General features: G+C 41.3%; 1 protein-coding gene across 1 annotated transcript; it reads left to right on the forward strand.

The window, feature by feature from the left end:
- Nucleotides 1–1,760: 1,760 nt before the first annotated feature.
- Nucleotides 1,761–27,241, forward strand: Tbx18 (T-box transcription factor 18). The gene is made up of 8 exons (XM_055602520.1): nt 1,761–2,064; nt 2,717–2,921; nt 4,989–5,090; nt 8,020–8,191; nt 15,861–16,028; nt 19,180–19,244; nt 24,675–24,769; nt 26,517–27,241. The coding sequence occupies exons 1-8, from the start codon at nt 1,761–1,763 to the stop codon at nt 27,239–27,241; spliced, it is 1,836 nt and encodes a 611-aa protein (XP_055458495.1).
- Nucleotides 27,242–27,611: the final 370 nt, after the last annotated feature.

The raw sequence follows: 27,611 nt of genomic DNA on the forward strand, positions 1-27,611 counted from the left end.
CCTTTAAAATCTGCATCCTCAACAAGGATATTACTAAATCCTGTTGCCCGGCTTTCCCAGGGCAAGCAACGCGCCTCTAGGTTCCATCTCTTCCCAGCAGTAAAGCCCTGAAGGAACTGCGGGTTCCTCCATCTATGATAATAATAATAGTAATAATAATAACAATGGTTCCAGCGCTGACTCTGCTCTAAGAAGCCCCTCTCCTGAAGGTTAAAGTCAGAGAAAGTCGAGGTTTGCAGTATTCAAAGGAACACCGAGCAAGGGAGGAAAAGCAAAATGAAACAAACTAATCGTTTGCAGAATATTTTATACGAAAGATTTGTGTACATAGTGAATTTTATGCTACAAAAGATTTTTTTAAGTTCACATCAAAATCATAGCCTGTTAATACTAAGAAAATGTGGAGTTTAAACGACAGAATGGCATTTACCTGTTTGTGATCGTTCAATTTTAAGGTTCTGCTATCTAGAATTTATTTTAAAGGAACGCGTCGATTCTTAAAAACCCAAAATAAATATGAAGCTACTTTAACTTACAGATATTTACAACAACAAAAACCTACACGTGTGTCACGTTTTACTTTGTCAAGTTAAAAGGCATTTTATAGTCCAGCTCATATCATTAAAAACATACGGAATTAAAATCCACAACCTACGTTTTAAAATAATTACTACGAAATAAAAGGGGGCGGTTTTTCTTGGCTAATTTATACAAAGGACTGAACGCTAATATAATTTAAAAAAAATCAAATATGCTTAAACTCATCTCACCTAAGAAAAACCTACGGAGCAGGGTTAAGCCCATGGTTATGCTCCGCGGAGATGAGCCTTAGGAAACCCAGGATTATTGAGATGAGAAAGGACAGACGTGTTGCTCTTGAGCTCCTGCCCACTCCAAATGTTGTACTTGGTAGCCCCAGCGATGGGGATGTGGAACAGGAGATTTAAGGTTCCCTGAGAGGCCGTGGGTAAATGCTAACGGTGGTGCTCTTTTCTCGGTTAAACCCGGAGGCTCAGCCTCTCCTGGTCCAGATGAGAAAAGCCTGGGAGCCGGGGTCTGGACCGGGGTGGTGGGTGTCAGCGAAAGAGGCTGGCACAGACGCACCAGCTGGCGGCGCTTTCCCGACCCAGGTTTCCCGGCCTTGTAAGGAAGTGGGCGCGGGCTGCGCGGACTCCGAGCCTTCCGATTGGTGCGCCGCCCTGGTGATGGACAGCTCGCTAGGCTCCGCCCCTCCCCTCGGCTTTATTGACACTAATGAGCAAGTTCTTCCCACCGCTCTCCTGCCTGGAAGTGCTGACAGATCAAGGCAACAAATTTCAATTACAATCCCTAATTTGTGTCCGCGGAGTGTTTTTTCTTTTTTTCTTTTTTTTTTTTTTTTTTGTACCCGCGTTAGTCCTCTCCGGCCCATCAGTCGAGGCAGATCTTGCAGCAGCAGGAGGACGAGGTGGAGGGGTTGGGAGCAGAGAAGTGCATCCTTGGGCTCCAGGCAGGGAAGGAAACTTGGCGGCCCGCGCTCCTGCTCCCTCGGATCCCAATCCAGAGAGGGGCGGGGGGGGGGGGGGGGGGGGGGGGGGGGGGGGAGAGGGGGAGGGGGAGAGAGAGAGAGAGAAGAGAGGAAACGGCAAATTTGCTTTTGCCCGCAGCGGGGAAGGGGGCAGATCTCGGGAGGCGTGGGGGGCCGGGAGGGCGAGCGCGTGCGTGCGCCCCAGCCGCGGGTATATGAGAGAGGGGCGGGCGGGCGCGGGGCGGCGGCGGGGATGGCGGAGAAGCGGAGGGGCTCGCCGTGCAGCATGCTGAGCCTCCGGGCGCACGCCTTCTCCGTGGAGGCGCTCATCGGCGCCGAGAAGCAGCAGCAGCTCCAGAGGAAGCGCAGGAAGCTGGCCGCCGGAGAGGCGCCCGGGGCGGCGGACGACGCCGGCTGCAGCGCGGCCGAGCGGGGCAGCTCCGAGGCGGACGAGGACGCGGCTCCCCCGGCTCCCCCGGCTCCCCCGCCGTCAGCCGGGGCGGCGTCCGGAAACTGCGCGGACGCGGAGCGGAGCTGCGCCTCCCGCGGGGCGGCGGGTGAGTCGGCCCTTCTCCCCGTCCTCCCCGGGGGGTGGGGGGGGATGGGGGTCTGAGGGAGGATGGATGGGGAGGATGGGGATGCTCGCAGCCCCGGGGTGCTGCTGCTTTTCTCCTCGGGCGCCCCCGAGGCCGGAGACGCTCCCCGGGGAGGCTGCGGCGGGCTCGCTCGCCCTTCTTTTCCCCGGGATGCCCCGCGCTTCTCCGCCTGGGCCCCGCGCCGCCCGAGGGCGGACTCTCTGGCCTCTTGCAGCTGCCGCGTCCCGCGCGCGGCCTGGAGAGCCGGCGGAAGGGGAAAGGCTGGCAGGAGCGGGGTCTTGAAGGGTTTCCAGGAGATGCCAGGCCCGGAGAGGGACGAGCCGGCTGCCTGGGGCGGAGGGAAGGAAAGGATGACCTGAGCAGACCCCGGCGGCTGGGACGGGATCAGCGCCCCCGGGGACTTTGCGCTCGGACTCCGGAGCGCGAGCCGGGGGACCAGCCACGGGCCGGGCGCGAAGGGACAACGCGGCTCTGGCTTTCGGAGATGGGGACGCAGTGGGACCCCACAAGGCCTCAAGGCAGCCCCGAGCGTCCCAGGGCCCGGCCCTGCCGTGGTCCCCCAAGGCCGGCTCTCTCCCTCACGGACTCCCCGTCTCTCCCCTCTGCTGTCCAGGCAGCTGTGAGGACGGCTTCCCCCAGGGCGCCTCCCCGATGGCGTCCCCTCGAGGATCCCCGAAGGGGTCTCCGGTCCCTGGCCTGGCCGGCCCCGGGACCCCGCTGCCCGCGCCGCAGGCCCCGAGGGTGGATCTGCAAGGAGCGGAGCTCTGGAAGCGCTTTCACGAAATAGGCACGGAGATGATCATCACCAAAGCCGGCAGGTAAGCCGTCGCTCGCCGAGTGCTCCTTGGACCCTGGCCTCACCCTACCCCATTCCCGCTTCAGCTGTAACCCACCCAACCGGGTCCGGGACGGTAGTAGCTCCCTCTATAAACCTTCACCGCTTTCTTTCCGAAAGCGCCGTCGATGAAGAGCGCGGCACGGGCCCAGTCGCGTTAAAAGTCAGACAGATCGTTGTCAATAGGGATGCTACATACAGCCTTAGCTGTAGCTTTGAGTAAGGGAGAGCGCGAGAGTTACAGGGAGAAGGTCTTGTGTATTTCGGTCTATGCACCTATTTAGGCTGTAGTTAATCAGTCCTGAGCGAGGTAATACATCGATCCCTCCCGCCTTAATTATTTTTAATTTTAATTGTATTTTGTTTTTAGCACGCTCTGATGTAGTTTTCTAAAATTCAAAACTTCCAGGTCGGTCCTGGCACCATAAGCCCGTGGTGTACTGTGCAACTCTGATATAAGGCTACTATGAAAAATCACTACTATCATACTTAATCATGTACTGCTATAAGAATCATTACCCTGGTTTTTAAACCACACACACACACACACACACACACACACACACACACACACACACGAAATCCACCCCACTACCTTACATTCACTGAGTACAAAAACCGTTTGGAAAGAAGTTTTTTTTTTTTTTTTAACTATGTAATTTGTGCATCGTTCCTTAGTCAAATAAATGGATTCGTTGGCCACATCATTTTAATTTGAGGCCGGTGAGAGAAATTTGCACTTTCAAGTTTTCAGCTCATTTAGTGTAATGAAATCTAAGAATAATATGATCCTTTTAAGGGTCCTTTAAAGAGCACACACAACTCTTTCAGGGAGTACACATGGTAAAAACCTGGGTAGCATAAAAGTATCCAAACTTATTAGAAATTACAAAAACATATTTTATTGAATCCATATGGTACCTTCTGCATTCTCGGGGAGTTTTTATTAATCGTCCAAATGCGGTCTTCAACAACACAAAGCAACAGTTGTCTTATAAAGGATGTAGTTCAAGACTTTTGCTCTTTATCTTACAGGTGCACTGAAAGATCACTAAAGCAGGCAGCATATTAAACTGCTTAGTTAATTCTTATGGACTTTTCCTGGCAGTGGGTCTTTAATGGCACTGTCGTAGAAAAATTGGTAAATAAATTTGTGCTATAAGGTTAAATTAACAAAAATGAGATTATTTGGAAGGTCCTAGACATAAATCATTAGAAGAAAGTTGTTTTTTTATTATTATTATTTCTTTTTTTAAGGGAGAAACTTATGTTGTTTTGCTGTGTGCTCTGCTTCAGTGCTCTCCTTAAAGGGATTATGCGACTTGACTTCAGCATCTCCTTCTATACACATATCTGGGAAGTCAAGAGAAAATGGAATTTTCGTTTGCTTTAATTAGCCATAATTGTGGTTAGAAAAGAAAACTTTTTTTTTTGTTTCGGTGGGGGAAGGAAATTCATAAATATACGTTGTGTTTAGTTTCTGCTTCCAATAAAGAAGTTTTACTATACCTTTCAAATTTGGAGCGCCTTTTTGCACTTTACCTTACCAGGCTGCAGACAGGAAGTCCTGTCTCAATAAAGAACATATTGTTTGGTTATAGCATGGCACATTGGCTCCTTGTGGGTTTTTTATAACCTCCTTTAAAATTTCACATTATAATATATTTTATCACTTTCAGCAATTTGAAGTTTCCATCATTTGATGTATTTCATTATTTGTAGTAAGGTAAATACGCTTGCTGATTTTGTTTCAAGAGCAGTTTCTTTTGTGTAAAAAAAAAATATCCTTTCACATTTAGGTTATACTGATGTTTCTGTAAACACGGAAAATGTGGGCACAGTGCAACAAGTCACATTTTCAAAGCTACAGTTTGGATATATCCTATGTTCTGACACCCAAAGCTATGTTAGCAAAGTGAATGCTATTAATTTGTTTATATTAAAAATGGAGATTGCAGACTTTTCTTGGCTTTATTCTGTCTTTTTCCTTAATCACGAGCAAAGCAAAACTCAAGCCCTATTTCTTCTTCCTCCCTTCCATTACAAACAGGCGCATGTTTCCAGCAATGAGAGTGAAGATCTCCGGATTAGATCCGCACCAGCAGTATTACATTGCCATGGATATTGTGCCAGTGGACAACAAAAGATACAGGTAGGACGACAGCCAGTATCAGAGTGATTGCAACACCAGGACTCTGCCAGCTAGTGCCAGGCTCACCCAGGCCACTACGATCTGTTTCCCAAAGTCTGTAGAACTTGCAGATTCATGCTCTAACACCCATGGGTTATACCAGCTCAGTTGGTGTCTTGTCCCCTAGCAAATGTGGAAACTCAGCGTTTGGTTAGCTTTTGGTAGATAAAGAGATGTCTTCAGTCATCCAGACTTTGAGCAGGGGATAGCCTGGCACTGTCATGTGAAATGTATCGTCAATGTTAACTTTTCAGTTAGAATTTTGAGGAAAATTTTTAATGCAAAGTTTGCAGTTACATGTTACAGGTAATGCTATATTTTTCCTATTTTTTATCTTAACGTTAATTTTTCTTGGCATATTAAAAAATCATGTATGTTTTAGACTTTCATTTGAAAAAGATGCTTACAAGTTAGAAAAAGAAAAAAAATCTCATAATTCATTGTGTCATTAAATCATCTCTAAACTTATAATGAATTGCTATCCCTGGCTTGTTTTTTTTAGGTTGGTAATGGACACATTCTTTAAAAATTTCTATTTTTCTAATATTTGGACTTTGAAACAGAATACTTTTGCCTAGGCACCAAGTAAACTCTGAAAAGATATATGTTCTTTATTTTCAAACTGTCTTTGCTTTTATTTATGCAACAAATAGAATAAGTGATTTTCAATGACAACGCCTTTTGTTAACCTGGAGTTTAAAATGCTAATCTGTTTAAAAGGAAGTTTGAGAGCTTGGGAGATCAGAAGAGGGATCTCTGAAAATTTTCTTTGTCATTTAAGATATGTCTAATTGAAATCATTTGGTTTCTACCACTTTTAAAAAAATTGGGTGCTTGTTTTGGTAAAACAAGTTTTTGATTGTCAATAATATCAGTATTTCAATTTGTACATGAGCTTATGATATATTAAAAATGCTAAATATAATAATTTTAGTTGTATTTTCTATTTAAGTTGTATTATGTACTCTAATTACTTAAGTCATTAGGAGTTTTGCTACCTTTACCTACTAACTAGCATACAGCAGAAGACATTAAGTTTATTCAAAAAATATACATGACTTAAAGCCCGTATTCTAATTTGAGTTTTGTATTGAGGAAGATAGTGTAAATCTTAATGAATTTCTTACTCTTTTCTTTTTCAAGTTTCTATCCTGTTTCTCCTCCAGTTTTTCTCCATATACTTTAGATTTTTTTCTTTTACATGATTTATATATACTCTCACAAAAGCAATGAAAATTTATATATGTAATAATAGATCAAACTGTAAACACACAAATTTGCTTTCTTATATTGCTTTCTAAGAAATGTTTAGCTTTGGTATTTAGAATTCTTTATGGGGAATGTTTATACATACATACAATTTATTTTCTTACAGCCTGTTGGATTTTGAACTATTTAATACACATAATTTTTCAAGGTTTTGATAGAATATTTTTATTTATTTTGGTAGTAACCCAAGTCTTATCTGAAGTACAGTTTTCTTTTTCATGAATCTCTGAAGTTTCCATTCTATTTCTCAACTTTTTCATCAGTATCAGAAATTATTTTTGACTTATTTTTCTGTCAAGGAATGGTATTCGGTCCAAGTTAAAAACATCATGAAAAATTAATAGTCACAAAAGCTCATAGGAATTTATTTATTAAAGCATAGCATGCCAATTAAAGGAAAGTTTTAAAAATTAATTTAAATGCTCTGCTTAAATACGTTGCTTCAAGGAAAGGAATTAAAATCTACAAGGGATCCTGAGGTCAAAACTGAGCTCACTGAAATGTGTAACCAGAGCTGAGCCAAAGTTCACCAAAGATTGATTTATGAAAATGTTTTGTGCTGCTTTAAAAAGATGTGTGTTTACTGCACAGGTATTTCGGACACTACCTGAACACTGTCACTATAAATTGTGTGCAGAATCTTAACACATGAGCAAGAGACAATTCTTCTAACTACATAACCTCTTTTCATCAACATGCTGTTTGCTAGTGTTTACATTCACACTGACAGAGAGTAATCTGAATACGCAGCTAAGTTTTGAGATTTTTGTTTATTCCTGGAAATTTAATTATTTAAATGTTTTTCTCACTGAGTGTAATTACTCGTGTAATTTAAAAAAAAATGAAGACCAGGCTATTGTGTCTCTTAACTGTGAAAGTATCGTTAATTGGCTGCGCTATACAAATATGCTTTGTATGCTGAGTATCGGTAGTTGGAAATTAGTATTTGCCAACGGTTTGAAGTGATTTCCTTACAACAGTCAATAAAGAAAAGCATGGAAGGTTAATGATAGCCTACATTTTTTGATTCCTCAAAAACTTAAGTTAGCCTGAATTATTTTACCCTCTACTTACAATGTTAAAGAATTGGGAGAAACAATCCTAAATGTTAAAAAGATAAGCTTTTTCTCCCAAAAAAAAAAGTGGCAGTTTTCTTTCACTTCCCTTGTTTTTTTATTCCACCAGGCTGTACTGAGCCTGAAAAGAGAGGTGATCTTTCAGGAAGTAGAAACCTTTAGAATAAGACACTGAATTATTTTTGAGGTTTACTGAGAGGTGAGATTGACAACTTCATAGTGTGTTTGTATCGATTAAATACTCAGATGAAAAATATCAGAATATAAATTATGCCTGTTGTTAGTGTAATGCATTAGCATCACAACCCTTGGCGTTTTGGGGGAGGAGACAGCCTGTATATTTTCACTAAGCCATCAATATGACGTTAACTCTGAGTTACACAAGGCCTCACAGGACAAGCTCGAAAGTCTATTTAAAGGTTTCTTTTGAGTGGGTGGAGAAATGAGTTCATTTTGGAGTTTTAGAAGAGGGTGTACCCTTGGTCTAAGCTAGTAATCCCAAGAAATGGGCCGTCCATATTGTGAGTCTCGCCTTTGCCTTGTAGGTATGTGTATCACAGCTCTAAATGGATGGTGGCAGGTAATGCTGATTCCCCGGTGCCACCCCGAGTGTATATTCATCCGGACTCACCTGCCTCTGGGGAGACTTGGATGAGACAAGTGATCAGCTTCGACAAGCTGAAGCTTACCAACAATGAACTGGACGACCAAGGCCATGTAAGTGACAGCCTCTCTGGCACGGGCCACCAGGCAGAGCCCAGTGCCTGCCTAGAAACTGCTAGGTCTGCGGTCTGCGTCACTCTTTTCTGTTTGCTCAGTATGTGAACAGTATGCGCCAAATCAGGGCTGTATTTGTAGCAGAGATCATGCCTGTAGCTGACGTGTCCCATGAAACAAAAAAGTTTAAGCCAGACACTGGTTTTGTATTGGAATGAAAGGACCCAAGACAGAGACTTTTATTTCTTTAACCAAAACATTTATGTGAAATCCCATGAGGTGCTAATCATTAGACTTGAACTTGGAAGTTTGGTAACAGGGATGATTTATTGTGTCCTCTTCCGTGCATCCAGTTCTTTTCCCAGCTGAGGCTCACTGCAGTAATGACCCAGGCTTACTCTAATTGTGTTTTCCATCTGCAGGTTCCCAATTGTTTTGTAATGGCATCTAATGTGTCGAAGCATGTTATAATTCCCTCTACTCTTAAAACTGCTGAAACCCGATATGTGGGTCAAGTCTAGCCATTCCAAAAAGACAGTCATTGTTAACAGTTTGCTGACTTTAGGCAGGGCTCTACATTATAATTTCAATAACTCATTAACTCTGGGCAATGCTGATTTCTGTTCAGTTAACAGTACCAGATTCTAATTCCGTTAGGTGTCTGTTGTTACAGTTTTGATTAAGAAGACTTGAAATTGTCATTCGAAGAATACATTGTAGAGGAAGGAAATATCAGCTTCCTTATTTCCCAAAGAAGATACACAGTCATTTGTAAACAAGCCACTCAAAATAAAACTACAGGCTCTACCTTAATAAAGTGCTTGTGCTGAGATGTGCAGGTGTTTAGTGATTAGACAGGATCTTAATCACTCCACCCTGATGAGAACCTCAGGATATTACCCTGCCTTGGCAAATTCTGGGTCTACATTTTAAAGCACAGCTAATAAGATTTCACCCGATAGGGCTTCTGTAGTCACCTTTCTGATTTAAAACCGAATCAGAGAAAGACGATATTTTGTGTCTTCACGTATTTTAGTAGATGTGTAAATGACTTCATTTCCTTCTCCTTATTTTTACAGTTTTGCAATCAAATTGTAACAACTATTGTTCACTTGATTGCAGTGCTGAAAAGATATGTTTTCTCTGTCTGACTGAATTGTTGGCACATCCATTTGAGGAGCTCCTAGGTTTTTTTGTTTTTGTTTGGTTTGGTTTGGTTTTGCCTTTAAGTAGGAAATTTAGACTAAATGCCATTTGGTGTTGCTTTCTTTCAAAACCTAAAGTACAGCACTTTCTGAATTCTACAGTTTAAGAATACATTTTTAAACAGATAATTGTGCCATAAGCCATATACTGGTATAGAATTCATATCCCTATAATAATCTTTACAGTTCTAATTCTTTTAGTTCCAATTACTGGCTTTATATATAGTATGTACCATAACAAATTTTATATGTAGGTTTAATAATCTATGATTTTAGATTTTTAATTTTAACAGCTTTTATCTAAAAGAACATTCCCCAGAAAATATAATATATATATATATATATATATATGTTATGTATAATACATACATATAGAGAAAATAGTTATATATGTGTATGTGAGAGAGAGTGGAGTCAGAGAAGAAAAAACAAGTAGGGGAGAGGAAAGAGAGACAGAGGAGTAGAGACAGGAAAGAGAGACAGAATAATTATGAATACTGGTTCATATGATTGTGGGAGGAGTTGGTCAGCTCCATCTTTTGGAGACCAAGGAGGAGTTGACATTATGACTTGAATTTGAAGAAATTTGTTATCAGAATTTTCTCTTCTTCCCGGGACATTACATTGTTTTCTGTTAGGACCTTCAACTGATTGGATGATTGCTACTCACTGCTACAGAGACTAGTCTGCTTTCACAGAGTCTATTAATTAAGTATTTATCTCTGAGCCATACTTTCACAGCAATATTTTTTTGTTGCTATTTGGCCAAAAATGTGGCTATTGTGTCCTAGCCAAGTTAACAGATAAAATTAACAATCACACAATATTTGCTTAAAACATAAAAGATCCAACTTGAAGATAATCTACGTGGAACTAAATAAAGAATCTCACCACTGGAAAAATTTATAAATGCAGTAAAGCACAAAAAAAAAAATTAAGGAAGAGTTCTGTCTAGTGGTGAAAATGTTCTTGTAAGGTTGTGACGGGTTACTGTTTAATCAGGGGATATAAAGGGTTTGCGTGGGGAGCAGGAGGGAACTGTGTGAAATCGAGAGGGCACGGCTTTTCTAGTGGCAGTGCTTGTGTCCAGTTGACTGACGAGGAGAGGGCAGGAAGACGTGCTTTTTCACATTACTCATTTAGAAAAACGTCTTCTTTAAGACTGCTAAATGTGATCAAGGGCACTGAGGGCAGAGACTGGCTCTGTGAGTTTCTTGCCTCCATGGGGTGAGAAGGGAGACTGCACATTGCTGCCCTGTCTGTTCCCAGAGGTCTGGGTGTACTGGAAATTCTCTGCTGTGTGCACTCTATGTGATGGGCCCAGACTTGGAACTGGGAATATGCTTGAACTTTGTGACTCGAAGAAGGCAGTGCTGTCATGGTGGGGCTTCAGCAGAGATCCTCAGGGCCTTTTGCTTTCCAGCATTCCACCAATTCTAAAAGAAGTCGTTGTCACCTCTGACTAATTAAACTGTACACACCAGAGTTTAATCTCCTAAATTCCTTTCCTATGTTTCGATCAGCCCCCTTCCAGCATTTTACTGTGCTGAAGATGTTCACACACACGGCTTTGTGCTGTGAAAGCTCTGTGGCCCGGGAGCCTTACCAACTTTGTATGAGGGGATCACAGGAATCCAAGTCCTGTGGGTTGTGACTAGACTTGTGACCACACGAGATGATCCGTTTTCCCCAAAGTGACTTCTCAAATACTAGCTTCCCAAATACTAGACTCGGTTCAGAAAAGAAAACTAAGAAAGATTTAGAGTAGCAGTGTCCCTCGGAGCCACAACTAATCCCTGAATGCTGTGATAACTTTGAAGGTCCTGTTTGATCCTTGGGGATTCTAGGCAGCCTTATGCTAGCTCTGGTACAAACCAAGGCTGGTTGCTGAGCTGCCCCCGTGCAGGAGGTCATGTGCTTGGGTAACGGTTTCTCACCCCGTCCAAGTTTCCTTGTTTTCCTGGAATCTGCCCTCTGCGGCAAAGTATTTCCATGAGCATCTCTCTGAAAGAGAGAAGACACTTGATGGCACACCTTGAACTGCAGAAGCTTCATACCCTTAACACCGGGGACGCTTTGGAAATGGGCCCTGTCAGGTAGCCATAGTCAGGGGCTTGTGGGCTTGTGCGGCTCCACTCCTGACAATTTTGTGACACATATGCCTGCACTCCTACTTCTCCTCCTTGAAAAATCAGATGGGGAAGCAAGATGGCGCAGGAGAGGCAGCTGAGCTCTTGCATGAGGAAGGAAGTTGAAGTGGCTGAGAAGGACGCCACAGCTATGATCCCTGACAACTCCGTTCCACTCACCCAGGACTTGTTTCCTCATTGTATTGGAATTAGAGTCCCAAGGAAGCTGGCAAACTTGAAAGTGTGTAATTAAGGAGGACCTGAAGCACAGTATCACACAAGGGGAAACAAATCCTACTTTGCCTGTGACCGACTGATAAAGTTTCAACACTATTTAAAGTGAGGGTAATGTTACAACGCATGCAGAAAGCAGCCGTGGGGCGGGCATTGCTATTTGGTCCTTTTAAGTCCTTTGCTTGACCTAATACAGTCTTGAGAGTTTGTCCCTTAGAATAAGTTTTCAGTTATCGACAAGTTCTACTATCAAGTTGTAAAACTAGAAGCCCCATCTGCTAGATTTCAAACACGCTCAGCTTTTCAGCTAAATATGTGTGCTTCTTTTGATGCAAATCTATCTTCTAATTAATTAATTAACTAATTAATTAATTAGCAGTGTTAGAGCTTAAGCCCAGGGGAAGTGCTTTACTGCTGAGCCACATCCTCAATCCCTCCAGTCTAGTCTTTAAAGTAAAATAGCATGTATAAGACTACAAATAAGAGAACTCTGTGTTTGTGGACATAGGTCTGTATGCCGTTACTAATATTATGGTTAGTCCCCTGCCCAGATCCTGTCTAAACAGAACAGAGAGTATAGAAAGTACATATAAGGCGTGATTATTTTGAGTTATAATTACAGTCTCTCTTTTTTTTTAAAAAAAGGCCAGTGGTGCCACATGCCCTACTAAGTAGGGGAAATGTTGTGGGCATACTAGTATTACAAATGGGACAGTTTCTTATGTTTATTTGTTTAGTGGGCATGGGAGGTTGTGGGCCCCTGAATGCCATTGCACACGTCTAGATTTCCGAGTCCACTTAGCAAAAGTCAACTCTCTCTTTCCCCCCTGTGGCTCTCGGGTGGTCAGACTTGGCAGCGAGCACCCTCCTTGCTGAGCCATCTTGCCAGCTCTAGAGTTCATAGTTCACTAAGAAGCAAGTAACGATGCTATTGTAAAGAAGAACTGACCTTGCTTAGCATTCTCTCAAAATTCCAGAGATACGCTATGTTTCTATAGACATTTAAAATGCGTTATTTTATCAAACACATACTGGACAAACATAGGCATTTATTAGTCTTTTTTTTTTTTGCACCCTGTTCTAGTACATTCCACCCAAATTCACTTTTTAAAATATGGTAAGCATACAAACAAATAAGCTTAATATCAATAAACCTGAATGGAGAAATGTCCTTGAGAGAACAGAGTCTTCATAAAACAGGACTGTAAACAGAAAAGAAATTTTTGCTACCTTCACTCCAAGTACTTCATTGCAATACTCTGAAATTGGCTGTGCACTTCTTTGCTTATTTATGTGGAATTTCTTGTCTTTTTTTTTTTTTTTTTCTATCTGGAAATCACTTTTAAAGAGATGGTAATTTTCTCTTGGAATTTATAGATGCCACCATTTGTGTGCTGTTGACATTTTGATTATTTTTAAAAACTTAAATGTATTTACTTCATGTGCATTGGTATTTTGCCTACATGTACATCTGTGTGAAGGTGTCAGATCCCCTAAAACTGGAGTTATAGACAGTTGTGAGCCTCCATGTGTGTGCTGGGAATTGAAGGCCGGTCCTCTGGAAGAGCAACCAATGCCCTTAACCATCAAGCCGTCTCTCCAGTTCCAGACATTTTGATTCTTAGCCTGGAGAAGAGGAAGAGTTTTTCTTCAAGCTTTCAATGCTGGAAGATACCTATTGCAGGACAGTTTTCTAAAGAGAAAGTTAGTTAAATAAAGGAGAGAAAAGTTGAGTTGACATTAAAGTTATTACAATAAAAGTGACCATTTTCTATTCTACGTTAACATTGAAAGAGTGTGCTATTGCAATAATAAATCATGGGGAAAAGACTAGGGCAGGTTTGCAGGTGGAAACAGAAACAGGCTGGGGCTTAATTAACTGCATCCTCAGGCTCAAAAACATTCTTGTGTTTCCTGTACTGGGCCTGGCCCAGGGACTGTGCCTGTCCTCTTAGTGTAAATTCATAAGGAAGGCATGTAGACAAGAAGGGAAACCAGCCCTGGGCCTAGGGAGCTCTGAGGACTCAAATGTCTCTAAGTTTTGTAGAACCTACCATTAAAAAAAAAAATCCACCGAGGTTTAGAAATGTCATGCAGAACCCTAAATCTTAAACAAGCATGTTCCTATAGAGAATAAAGCTCAGCTTCTACCTCAGCTGCTCTTCTCCCCCAGAATAGCTCAGAAAATAAAATCAACCAACCAACCAACAACAACAAAAGCTCTGCAAGGATATAAACTTCACCAAGGATAGATAGAAGCTTAGATTTCATCTTTTAAAACTAGAACTAGCGGACATAATCTAGCAATAAGGGAATGAGCAAAAGACATTCCTCAGCCACTGAAAATGGTTATTGGCTTGGCAGTGGTGGCACAGGCCTTAAATCCCAGCACATGGGAGGCAAAAGCAGGCAGATCTCTGGTCTACAGAGTGAGTTCCAGGCCAGCCAGAGCCACACAGAGAAAAACCTTGTCTTGAAATACACACACACACACACACACACACACACACACACACACACACACAACTATGCTAATGGTTAGACTCTTCAAATAAAATTTCATTTCTGTGTTCTTTTATCCTGATTTACAGCAAGGCATACCTTTCACATGTTGGGAGTTTACACATCTACTCAAAGCCAACAAAAACTGTTTAAAAAATAGTACATATCTTTGGTACAGGCAGCACATGGTTTACTGCTGTACTTTGTAATTGTGTTTATTTAAAAGTTTTCTGGTCAAAGACACCTACAGTTCATTCACATTCTGTCCTTTTCTTAGTTCTAGAAAGAAGCAGCTGATTGCTGTCTGTGTTCCCCCAGGTGATGATGAGGACTGCTGGCTGCCCCTTTTGCATTTTCTTGTATTCATGCCGTCTCCCTCAGAGGCACATCTGGTTGACAAGATCTTTAGATCTACTTCCCAAGTGTTTCTTTCATTGACACAAAGAAAACCTCAGGGGAAAAAAACAAAACAAAACAAAACAAAAACAGGCCCCCTGACTGGAGTGTTGGCTGTCCCAAGAGTAAAGGCGTGGTCTTAGGACAGCAGACACATTCTCTGAGTACAGGGCTGTTTGTGTTTGAGCTGACCAAAGGCTCTGGTTGGCTTCTTAAACTGTCTGAGTCTGCAGGAAGCACATCAAGCACCATGCTTCCCATGACTTCCACTTAGGTATTTTCCTTCTAGATTCATAATAACCAAAACCTTGAATTTAAGGGTTAGAGTTTAGAAAAGATACACACTCTTTAGGTAAAGTCACTTATGAATACAGAATCCAAGAAACCAGTAAAAAAAAAAAAAAAAAAAAACCAAAAAACCCCTGCTGTTCATAAAAATATTACCACATAAAAAGTCAAATATGTGTGTGTGCATGCGAATACACATACACACACACACACACACAAACACACACCCCTACCTACCTGTGTTCTCATCATCAGAGGTGATCACTGTTCATATCTCTGTATGAGCCCACTGTACTCTGTTTTAATAAGCCAAAAAATATATATAGACAATTAGGTAGACTGTTATCATTTTGAGATTAAAAACAAGCATTTGATTACATGACTGAAATTTGTCTAAACAGCATTAGTGACTGATAATCTGATAAACCAGAGATCGTGCAGAACAAATAGAGGAGACAACAAGGTGTTCTTGGTGGGTGTACACAATTACCGACCAAAGAAAACACCCCTTGGAGTTCAAAATCTCGTGTGTATCTTTTAGGGGATGGATTTGCTGCAATGTAAATGGTGATTTCAATCTCAGTTTTAGCGTAGTCGGTGTTGACCCTGGTTTTATTCAGCTCATTATAGACAAAATCTTTATGAATGTATTATTGTATTTTAAGCAATAGTGATTTGATCTTGACTTCGTGTGGCTGTATGGAGGGTTTAATTAAAGTGCTTTGTATTTTCATGTAAGTGTTACGGTTGGCATCCCATTTCTTCCATGCAGCTTTGCTGTATTTTGTTAAATTAACTTCCTTCATCTTCAGAAATGTAACTCTGCAAGAGTTTATTTTCCACATCACCTATTTGTTCAGGCTGTCAAATTGCAAGGTGATTCCTGTTTAATGTGGCTTTCTTCCCTTGATCTAGATTATTCTTCATTCTATGCACAAATACCAACCGCGCGTGCACGTCATTCGTAAGGACTGTGGGGACGATCTGTCCCCTATCAAGCCTGTTCCTTCAGGAGAGGGAGTGAAGGCATTCTCCTTCCCAGAAACCGTTTTCACGACTGTCACTGCCTATCAGAATCAGCAGGTATTGTTTTCAATGGCCCTTTTGCTAGACTCCTCTGGTGTGAAGAGAAAGTCAGCTTTCCTTACCATTGTATTCAAATGCCAGAATGCACCCTAAAACTTTTGCTATACCTGACACCTGCCGTATGGGTGTGTGCACACCCTGACAACTCCCAGTCCACAGATTCCCAAGCAGGGCTCCTGTAGTGATGACGTCAGCTGAACGCCTATCTTGCAACTGGCAGTGTAGTTTTACTTTCCATCCTGAGATATTGAATCATATTGTCATAATTAAAATAAGAAAGCATGTAGGTTGCCTAGAAAATAGTCATGTAAAGCATGAAAAGCTAGTTGGCTCTTAGAACATGAGGTTTGGTTTTAAAACTACAGCCCATTAATTCTAAGAGATATTTCAGAAGGATTTATCCTGTACATTCCTTTTGTATCCACTTTAAAGGGCTTTATTTTTTTCTTTTAACTGTGATTCACACTGTTATGCATGGTAGAGTTATGCCTTATAGTCTGAGAGATCAGCAATTCTGAAGTGATACTTCTATACTGCTTTATGTAGCTTCAGAAGTCAAAAACCATATGGGCAAATAAATGGTTGTGTTTCTTGAAGGTTGTTTTACATGAGTCAAGAGAGTGAGTGTCAAGCCCTCTTTCTCATTTTCTAATACAGAATGATCAGTTCTGAAACCATATGCTCACAAACAACAACAACAAAAAAATGGACTCAGAAGGGCACACACACATACATACGCTCATACATTTTATACCTGCACATGTAACAATATTGAAAGAAAAAAGTTATCAACTTGTGAAGGGGGGCTGGAAGGAAAAAAGGGAGAGAGGAAATGATGTGATTCTATTTTAATTTAAACCCCCCCCCCAAAAAAAAATAATGCCAGAGAAATCAACAGAAAGGGAGAATCGAATTGGAGGCAAATTCAGCCAGTTTTGTAAGATCTGGCTCTGTACTGGCAGCTGATGTGGTCTGTGTCACAGTCGCTAATTTTTACTTTTGTTCATTGGCCAGGCACACACTGTGTGAGGTTGCTTAGCTTTTGCACACATCTCCAGTGGCAACATCGCTCTTTAGTCTGCTGTGTCGTGGCTCATAGGAACTGTGGGTCCCTCCTGTTTGCTCCTCTTTAGGAGAGATTCAACACTCATGCTCAACACTTCTGTTTTCCAGCCAAAGTGGTCCCAGACTTTCATGTTCCCATGTCACTCTGATATATATATAGGCTTTTAGGAAGAAAGGTGATAGTAACCTTATGAAGGTCTAGAGACACTTAATATGATTAAAATAATTAGGGACAGAAAATGTTTCTTCTCCTTAGGAAAAATTAGTGCATGAGGAGAAAAATGGCAGAGGCTTTTTTGTATGTTTTAGCAAACCTCAGTCCATCTTTTCTCCTGATCTATCTGTGCCTGCTGACCTCCTCTTGTGCTCTGTGCTACCTGGACGGCAAGGCAATGAACTTTTGGCACACTGTGGTGCCGGGCACTGCTTAGCAAATACCGACAAACCAGTCAGGAGTCCACAAATTATAATGGAAATGGATAACACTACCACATTTAGTTTTTAATTTTTCAGAACTGTCATTTTTAAGAATTTAAGAAATTTATAAGAACTCTTCTTGTTAATACCAATGTGATTTCTGTAATCTGGATTCCTGAGCCATTGAATGTAACTTTTAAAGTCTTGCTTTAAAAAAAACATAAAACTGCATATAAGTTGCTATGATAATCAAGTGGGGAGTTTGCACAAAACTATGTTTGGCATACACAACCTATGGTGCATAAGTCTGATAATATTAGTATTAAAATGACGATGATAATAAAGACATAAAAATTAGTTATGTTTTTGTTTAGAAAGGTGCTAACACATAAATCTATACTCAAAACTAATATGTAAATCCATGTTCAAAATTTATAAATCTGTACTCAAAGCTAGCATCTGAAATACTTAAATTATTTAATGCTAATTTTAAAAACTATATAAATGAACCGAGAGTTGAGTTTTAATATAGTCTGTAGTGAAAAATTCTGTTCAGTGGCGTATATGATAAATTCATGGCGTATATGATAAATTAATCAGCAAACTTTTGCAACATCCTTTATGATGTAGTTTTTGCCACATACCAAGACAACATCTTATGGAACTCATGTATCTTTTGTATTGCAGGACTGACTGGGCTGAGAGCATGCACAGGTCAAAGAGGGAGATTTCAAAGAGGCCTTCCTTTTCCATAATGCTGTCTGGCCCATCCAGTCCTTAACAGGCTAATACAGTCACAAACATGTTCATTAGCTTCACAGATTTCATTAATCTGAGAAATTTAGAAAACAAAATACAAGGAGTAGGCTCTGAATTTCTCTGCGCAAAGGACAGATCCAATAAAAAACAGAAGAGTGTTATTTAAACTGTCAAGGTTAGGATGGCATGAGTCAAAATTCGTGGAGATGGTGAAGATGTTAGTTCCTTTCTCCTAAACTTTGAGATCTGAGTGGACAAGAAGCCAGTTTTGAGTCAATGACTTGAAACTACTTGAAATCAAGTCTTTTTAAATTAGCATTTATTTCTGATACTTGAATGTGATTTTGTTCTGTTAGAAACCTTTAGGTCGTAGCTACCTCTGGTCAGATGTTTATTATAGTTTTGTGACCAGTTAGTACTGCATAGATGAAAGAATAAAGCAAAAGTTAAGGGAGAGACAAAGAAAATGCTGCGGTGGTTAGGTCAGGAAGTGTGGGGACTCCCAGTTCTGAAGAAGGGAAACAAGCTCAGGCTGCTGGATGAGCCTCCACCCCCAGCTGGAATAAGCTGAGCAGCTTGAGAGGATTCTCAAATAGGACAGAGCAGCAGGGGGCCATTCAGGTTCCCTCTTCAGTAATACTCAAAACAAAATAAACCTTTCTCCATGTTCTTCGATGGAAACAGAGTGAAGACTTATCTCTTTCACAGCAGTTGTTCTAAATGACTTCTGAAATCTTCTTTTAACTTCTGCTGTCAGGATAGTAAAAACACATGGGAGAGGAGCACAACAGAACCCTCTGTCTGTTAGTTTTTGGGTTGTTTGTAGTTCTACAGTTCTTTTAGTTTTTAAGTAACGTTCTTCAATGCTTACATAAGATTTGACGTGATTTCTTTTCCTACTCTGCAGATTACTCGCCTTAAAATAGACAGGAATCCCTTTGCCAAAGGTTTCCGAGACTCTGGGAGAAACAGGTAATTCCTAATGGAATCTCCTTGTTCTAGCAAATATATTTGAAGTTTCAATGTGTTTTTCCCCCATTCTCCTTTAAGCTTTAAGGTTAGCTTAACAAGCTAACATTGGAATCGCTTCTGAGAAGAATTTAAGATGGTCAAATTATTGTGTCTTGGAGTCAACTTAGGTATAGAGTGTAGTCATTTGACCTGCCCTAAGATGTACATTTATGCGTGAACCTGGGGTGAAGATGCATGCTGCTGGCATAGAGATTACCTGTTATTTCTGAAGGTGCCGAGGAGAAAACTGTCTGTATGGCTCATGGGCTTTCATATTCCAAGAAATTGTCCTTTCTGCCTCCATTTTTGGCTTAGAATGCCCTTAGTGATGACACTCTGTCTATTGATTCTCTCTGGAGAGTATGGTAGAATCTCTTGTTAATTCAGATTTCCAACTGGAATATGATACCATTTTATGTTGCCAAGAAGCGCAGCTCTTCAGTTTCCAAATTTGTCTTGGATCTACTGACAGCTGCACACTTGTTTATTTTTTTCTGTGTTGTGTTTTACGGTGTTTGCACCAGGTAGAATAGCTACAATAATTAATTCATTCCACTCTATTACTTTTTTCAAGGACTAGATCATTCAGTCTGTTTGCTGCAGATTTCTAAATTTATTGATAATGTTTCTATTCCAGTATAGTTCAGTGTTACATTTTCTAAAATAATTGCTTGCAAATAGAAGGTGATAATCTCTAAGTGCTCTTTTTAGGTGAGGTTTTGATATGCGTGCTCCTAGAAACATCTTACAATAAGAGGCATTTGAACTTCTTTATTAATTCACTTCCCAAGTTAATCTGAAACATTTTGAAACTGGTATGAACTGGGTTTGTCTACATGAAATGAACATCCTCAATTATCAAGGAACAATTTCACTTGAAATTTTAGAAAGAAAGGCAATTGGATGATAGTCTGGATTTCTATTGTTTTCCAGCTGATTATGTGTCAAGATAGGTAACAGATAGGTCTCAAAATGTGCTCAGCTGCTAAAGAGAGTAGGTGTCAGCCTCATCTACAGTGGCATCACCTAAACAACACAGTTATAGCACTAAAAGGCAATTAAGATGCAGTGAAGATAGTGACCTCTCAATTAGTGTGGGAGGATCAACAAGGCTGACCAATAGGAGAGCTTCTTCTGAAGTGCTTCCCTCTATGGGAAGGTTTGCAGGTATTAACAAATTTATTTCCACCATTGAAATTGCTTTATGTCTTTGTAGGTATGTTTTGTGGTGAAAAGTTGTGCCTGGCAATTGTTTTGTTATGCTCCTGGTTATCTTGCTTTGCAGGAATGTTTTTGACAACCGAATTAAAAAAAAATATGGTTAATTAGTCCTAAAATGATAGACTAATGATAAAATTAGTCTCCCTGTGGCAGAAGGGAACTTGCGAGGTGACTTTTTCCTCTTGGCAAATACTTGGTTGAACCCCGTGATTTAGGTTATATCTGAACACCATTTTAGAGTCTTGCATCGGCTTCAGTTAATTTTTTTCCTCAGCAGAAAAACAATGCATTAAAACTCATTAGACCCATAGGCGGGCCTCAGTGAAGCTTTGCTAGTAAATGCCAGAAGCCATGTCCAGGTTGCTGATTAGCCTGGGAAAGATATCATTGCCACTGACACTGGAGAGAAGTTCATTTGCAAGGCCATGACTTATGAATAGTCTTAAAATATATTTTGGACAGAAAGTAGCAACAAGCGAACCTTTAATAAGAAGCCAGATGACAGGTTCATAGGATAAACTTTGAAGAAGAATTCTAGATATTCCAGTATAATGAAAATATTTGGTTATTTAAATTGTGTTATTTAAGATAAATCAGTGTCATGGGTGAAAATAAACCACGGAGCCTATTGTTCAGTTAGGAGGCCACAGGCTAGGTCCAACATGGGTTTCACTGTTTGGAAATATTTAGGCTTTCCAAATATGGTACTTTGTGTTATTTCTTTTGAATAAAACCTAATAAAACCTGTGTGTTTTAAATAAATGCACAGAAATAACGACTTATATTTTAACACTGAATTTTGTTAAAATGCAAAATTTTCATTAGCTCCAAGTGACTATCCTATTAGAGACAGTCTTGACAGTGTTGTGTCTGCGTGGACCACTGGTTCTCAACCTGTGGGTCGATACCCCGTGGGGGTCAAATGACCCTTTCACAGGGGTCACATATCAGATATTTACATTACTCTTCAAACAGTGGCAAAATTACAATTTTGAAGTTGCAACAGAAATCATTTTACAGTTGCGACCACCACAGCCTGTGGAACTGTGTTAAAGGGTCGCTTCATTAGGAAGATTGAGAACCACGGGTTTAGAACTTTCTGGTTGGTGAAATAGAGTTTCTATCTTTTCTCATGAAAAAAATCAAACCTTAACATTGTGAAAAAAATTATTTCAATTTTAAACATTTCAAATTTGTATATCATTTTCCTTTTAACAAAAAGAACCCATGTTATATGTACGGCTTCATGGAAGGTATAGAGCTTTGAGTGCACAGAGCGACATAATATTTTTTCACGTATTAATAGAAAGGAAAGTCTATGAAAAAACTTCGCAATCTTCCTTTATTATCCCTGTTCCGCTGTGTGCATTTTTACTGCTTTTTAAGACAAACATTTTATTCTTATTTTTCTTATACGTGAAATAAACAAGTTGATCAGGACACAGATAAACATAGGCGTGATTGCTTAGGTTTTATAAAAACAATTCTGTTTGATTAGAAAGTGCCCTTCCCCGGCCACTTACAGCTCTGCAGCAAGTTTTACAGGAATCAGTAGCTTCAGCCGCTGGGAGCCCTCCTGCAGGCATTTGCTATGTGAGAGTGAATTTATGTGCTGAGAATAGCCCCATTCCGCAGTTAGGCCTTAGGTTTGACCCTATAAAAATTTTTACTCAGGAAGGTACAAAAATTTCTTCCCTTAAATACTTCAGGAAAAACATAACCATTTTACTAAATAAACTCGGCCATTTGATAGCGTAAATGAGGGCGCTGGTAAATGTGGAGATTGTTCCAAGGCACCTTGTATAAATTATCGCCTTGGCTACCCTCCTGCAGGAGGGGCCTTTCATCTTTCCTTTAACTAGATGGGAAAAGTCTCCATTACTGGAGAAAATGAAGGCTTTTTAACAAAAGTCCAGATTCAACTAATAAATATTTTATAACTGTTTCCTGCAAAATATCTGAAATCCTTTGTGGAATTGGCAGTGTGAAGTAGATGCCCCAGGCAACATATCAAGAGCTTCCAACGAGAATGCTCCAGTGGATGTGCCCTCGCCGAGCCATCACTTTAAGCGTAGGACTATGTATTTGCTCTGGTCAGTAACCTTTCATAACTCAGTTTACATGGCTAACACAAATAAGTCAGCAAAACACACTTCTGCATTTCTACAAACTTCTGCTTTTAATAAGACGGATCCATAATTACACTGGCATTTTTACTATCCAAAAATTACCTTTATCAAAGTTAACCTGTGTGAGAATAAAAAGTAGGTGTTTTTTTTTTTTTTTTTTTTTTTAAATAAGTGTGTACCGGTGTTCCTTAAGATAAATAACTTTTCTCTTGAAAGTAGCAAATATTCAATATTGTTGTGAGCTAAATACAGGGAGATCATCAAAGCAATATCTAACATTCATTAGTCCAATATAAAATACAACCCACAGGTAAACCAGCATTGAGACAGCTCAGGCCCATGCCCAGAAAGGAATATTTCACCATATAGAAAATATTACTGAGTGGTATAGTCATGGGGATTTGGCTTGTAGTTTGGCCACAAGTATGATGTCTGATTTAGAAAAATTAATTAAATAATTTTAAAACAGGTAAAATTGGATGAATTATAGCAGGATATAACAGGACTTCATAGCTTCATAGCCCAATCATCACTTCTCAGGAACTGAAATCCAGGAAGGTCCTCTCACACAGTTAGTCTGAGGGGCTTGTCACAGTCTGGTTCTTCCAATCCCAGGCTAGTATCTTTACCCAAAACAGTCCTCTCTGTCTTTCTATGACACAAAGATTATGTCAGAAGTCAGACTCCATTCCTCCCATCCACATAGCCCAGGAAAAGCAGGCTGAGATGCTCTCCCTCCATTTGGCAGCATCTGAGCTGGTGATGTCTCACAGAAGTCTTCCCGCATGAGTCCTCCCCTGAGACTCACGAGATGAGTAGGATCCCCATGTGACCCCATGACAACAGGATGTGTAAAACCTTGATGAAGAACGGACAGCAATTGTACAAATCTTTCCTGCTCTTTGAGCAGCTTTCGCTGTGTTGGGGAGGTCATATAACTGGGTTGTGGTTTTCTCTAGCCTTAGTTCTTAGTTCTTGATTTGGGGGTACTAGGAGACGTAGCTGAGTTGAAAATAGTAAGAAATATAACAGTCACAACAATTGTCCAGGTAGCATTTGACCCAGAGGAAGGGTCTTCTGTTTCTGTAGGGCTGAGGATGAACCCAAGGCTCTGTATATACTAGGAAAGTGGTTAAATCATTGAGATATGCCCTGGCCCCTACCATGTTAGCTTTTTAACAAATTGCTAAGGGTTGAAGTGGTTGAAGATGAGAAGTGAAGTCTCGGGCTGCCTTGAGAAGGACTAATTAGGGGAAAGTTTCAACCCCAGATCCTGGACTGTATTCCTTAGCCAAATATAAGAGGGGAGGAAGACTGAATCATTTATGGTAGAAAGTTATTTCGTGCTTGCATTTAGGGTTGTTGCTTTTGTTTTAAAATACGCGGATGTTATACAGACAGCCTGCAACCAAGTTTGTCACTTTCCCCAGCAATGCATTAAGTATGGATGGTGAAGCTGTATAGTAACCTACAGCAATCCTACTGACTGTATAGAGCTCCGTAGAGAGAACAGATCGCCCCGACCCTCCTGCACAGAGCTGAGTGGGAGGCCAGTGCTGCCCCCTCCTGGCCTCCTCTTGTTGGTAATGGAGATTGTGCCCCAGAGCTGAAGTTGGTTTTTATTGAGTGGTTCTTTCTCTGAACTAGCTCCTGAGGTACGAGTGATGGGCAGAGATGACCTTTCGAAAAGAGACTTTGAAATAAGGATGTTCCTTCATTATCAGAAGGCAAACTCCCACGAGAGAGAGAGTGAACCAGACCACTGCAGAGCTCTGGTAGTCAGCGTGGGCTGAGCTCCTTAGGTCCATGTGCTAGCTGTGGGGTCCTGAGAATGTTGGCAGACATGGTGGTAGGTTTCCTCTCTCTTCCTGCATCCCTGTGCAAAGCATTTCTCCTCGCCTGTGGCAATCTCCTAACATACCACTAAGTGTAGAAGGGATGGGACATTGCCAATGCCATGCTGGTCACTCAAATGCTTATTACTAGTGAAAACTCCAACCATTCCTAACAAGACTCCATTTGTCCTGACCCTTCCATTTAGGATGGGTTTGGAGGCCCTGGTGGAGTCATATGCATTCTGGAGACCATCACTACGGACTCTTACCTTTGAAGATATTCCTGGAATTCCAAAGCAAGGTAATTCAGTCTCCTGGGTCATGCATACAGCTAGATGCCTGAGAAAAGGCTGAGGTGTAAGAAATGCACGCTTTGTTATTTACGCCGCTGTTGCTGAGTTTATCACCAACATCCTACTACTCTGGGACCCATTCCTTTTCTGCATGACAGGAGACAGGCCTGGAAAAGATGGCTTTCCTGTGGTGTTAGAGGTTAAATCTTGTCTGTTTTAGCTGTTTATTTCATAATGCTTACTTCCTCCTGCCTCTCTCATTGAGTCATGGGGTGCTGTCTCTGAAACCAGCTGTCTTCCACAAGAAGTTGCCCGTGTCTGTTCCTATCACTCATATATTGCCTGTTTATAGGGTTTTCTGAACTGGGTTTGTGATGAGATCAGGAACACTGGATTAGACCATTTTGAGCCCATTTCTCACAAGCCCAGGGCTTGCGTCTCCGTAGAGAAGGGTACCATCTTCATTCTGGTCTACTCAGGAAGTAATCCTGAGGCACCCATTGAGGCAAACTCTACCAGGATACTGCCAGCTCCCAGGGAGAATTTCACACACTCAGGTTTAGATTATTATCGTTGGTTGTTTTGGGCGTTTAGATTATTTAAAGAAGCAGAATGAAATACTATTGTTAGAACAAGGAAGGTTTTACAGCCTGTCCAGCCCTTTGGAATTCTCCATTCCTCTTGAGTTATGTCAAGTTTGCAAACATCAATCTGCCAGCAAATCCAGAGAAGGGAGTTGGCCTCCATCATTGTTATTGATTGGTCGTAGGATTAAACAGCCGTCTGGGTTTCATAATGTTGTTTATTTGTTAGAACTTCGCTCTTCTGTTGCCTGTGATTTGCCAACCTGCTTTCTAGTTGAGGTTGAGATTTCTGAGGCACAAGGGATAGCATAGAAGAAACCCAAGTGGTACAGTCATCGATGTCCACAAGCTTCAGTGAGAAGCTACAGCTGTTCGTGAGGAGGGCCACCCTGGACCAGTTGTGTGCTTTCTTTCCAGTTACAGTTTCTCTGTAAGGAAGTGTGCTGTAAGATAGAGAAGGCTGTTGAGAGAAAGGAAATAGCGCAGGTAGAAAAGAGCAACTTATTACACTGTTAGGACAAGAGGCAAAATGAGATGATGTTTAATTTTATAAAATTTCTGGTAAGTTTGGCATCTGTAGTGTTTGTTTTTACTAATAAGAAAATTATGAGAAAGCAAAATGAGACAGAACATAAAAATTCCATGAGATAGTGTCTTACTGTTTTCTGTATAACAGAACTTCTTCGTTACGTATGGAGATAATTTGGCTTAAAAATATTCCTCTAAAATTTCATCACATTTAATTAATTATTTTGTTATTAATTATTATTGCTATTAGCATGTGTATACATGCATGTGCCTTTTGTGTGTATGTGTGTGGGGGGGAGAGAGACAGCACATTTATATAGGTCAGAGGACAATTTTGGAGAGTTCACTTTCTTCTTCTACCTTGTGGGTCCCAGGGACTGACCTCAGGTTCAATCAGGCCTGGTTGCTTATTTCCACCCTGGCAGCCATCTTACCAGTCCTTGGCTTAAAAACACTGAGAAGATGCATGTTTGTTTAAGTTACACAGTCTGAGTTCAATGAGATTAAGTCACCGAAAGCTAAGCAACCTTTTCACCTTCGCAATCCCCCACTTTGTAACAAGCCTTCTATGCCGCACATTTACCAAATTTAAAGGAAAAGATGGCGGGAGGAGTCATTCCTTACGTTCCAACTTCTCTTACAGGCAGCACAAGTTCTTCCACTCTACTCCAAGGTCCCGGGAATGGGGTTCCTGCCACACACCCTCACCTGCTGTCCGGCTCCTCTTGTTCCTCTCCTGCCTTCCATCTGGGGCCGAACACCAGCCAGCTGTGTACTCTGGCTCCTGCCGACTATTCCGCCTGTGCCCGGTCGGGCCTCGCCCTCAACCGATACAGCACGTCCCTGGCAGAGACCTACAACAGGCTCACCAACCAGGGCAGCGAGACCTTTGCCCCACCCAGGACTCCTTCCTATGTGGGTGTGAGCAGCAGCCCCTCTGTGAACATGTCCATGGGTGGCAGCGACGGGGACACCTTCAGCTGCCCGCAGACCAGCCTATCCATGCAGATCTCAGGGATGTCCCCGCAGCTCCAGTACATCATGCCCTCGCCGTCCAGCAACGCCTTTGCCGCCAACCAGACCCATCAGGGCTCCTACAACACTTTCCGGTTACACAGTCCCTGTGCCTTATATGGATATAACTTCTCCACATCCCCAAAACTGGCTGCCAGTCCTGAGAAAATTGTCTCTTCCCAAGGAAGTTTCTTGGGATCCTCGCCGAGCGGGACCATGACCGATCGGCAGATGTTGCCTCCTGTGGAAGGAGTGCACCTGCTTAGCAGTGGGGGCCAGCAGAGTTTCTTTGACTCCAGGACCCTAGGAAGCTTAACTCTGTCATCTTCTCAAGTGTCGGCACATATGGTGTGAGGAAGCCTTTAAGTTAAACTTCGTTTGAATCTAGTGGATCTTCCTTTTTTTTTTTTTTTTTTTTTTGTTTAAAAAGCAATATGGAAAAATGTACATACAGTAGCAAATGAAGGCTCACTGAGGATTTTAACTTTCTCACGGCAAGATTGTAATTATCTGATGGTATGTGTATAAGCTGTATATACATAGTGTGTAGTATACCGAAGCCCTTCTCTTCTGCCTTGTTTATCTAGTTCCACAGAATATTGGCTACATGTACTGTTTTTATTCAGTTAAAAAAAAAAACAAAACCAAAAAACCAAAACTCTAAAAGCAAAATGGCACACTTGAAAGTTGGTAATGATGCTAACCAAAGACTTTTCTAATGCAC

The sequence above is a fragment of the Psammomys obesus genome, unplaced genomic scaffold, assembly GCF_907164565.1.
Source record: "Psammomys obesus unplaced genomic scaffold, mPsaObe1.curated_primary_1811, whole genome shotgun sequence".
In the NCBI taxonomy this organism is placed as follows: domain Eukaryota; kingdom Metazoa; phylum Chordata; class Mammalia; order Rodentia; family Muridae; genus Psammomys; species Psammomys obesus.

Bases quoted from the DNA above. Each gene is read 5' to 3' on its own strand.
- Tbx18 (XM_055602520.1), top strand. From the start codon at position 1,761: ATGGCGGAGAAGCGGAGGGGCTCGCCGTGCAGCATGCTGAGCCTCCGG. The intron at 2,922-4,988 runs GTAAGCCGTCGC...CATTACAAACAG, and splicing joins ATCATCACCAAAGCCGGCAG to GCGCATGTTTCCAGCAATGA. The intron at 24,770-26,516 runs GTAATTCAGTCT...CTTCTCTTACAG, and splicing joins TCCTGGAATTCCAAAGCAAG to GCAGCACAAGTTCTTCCACT.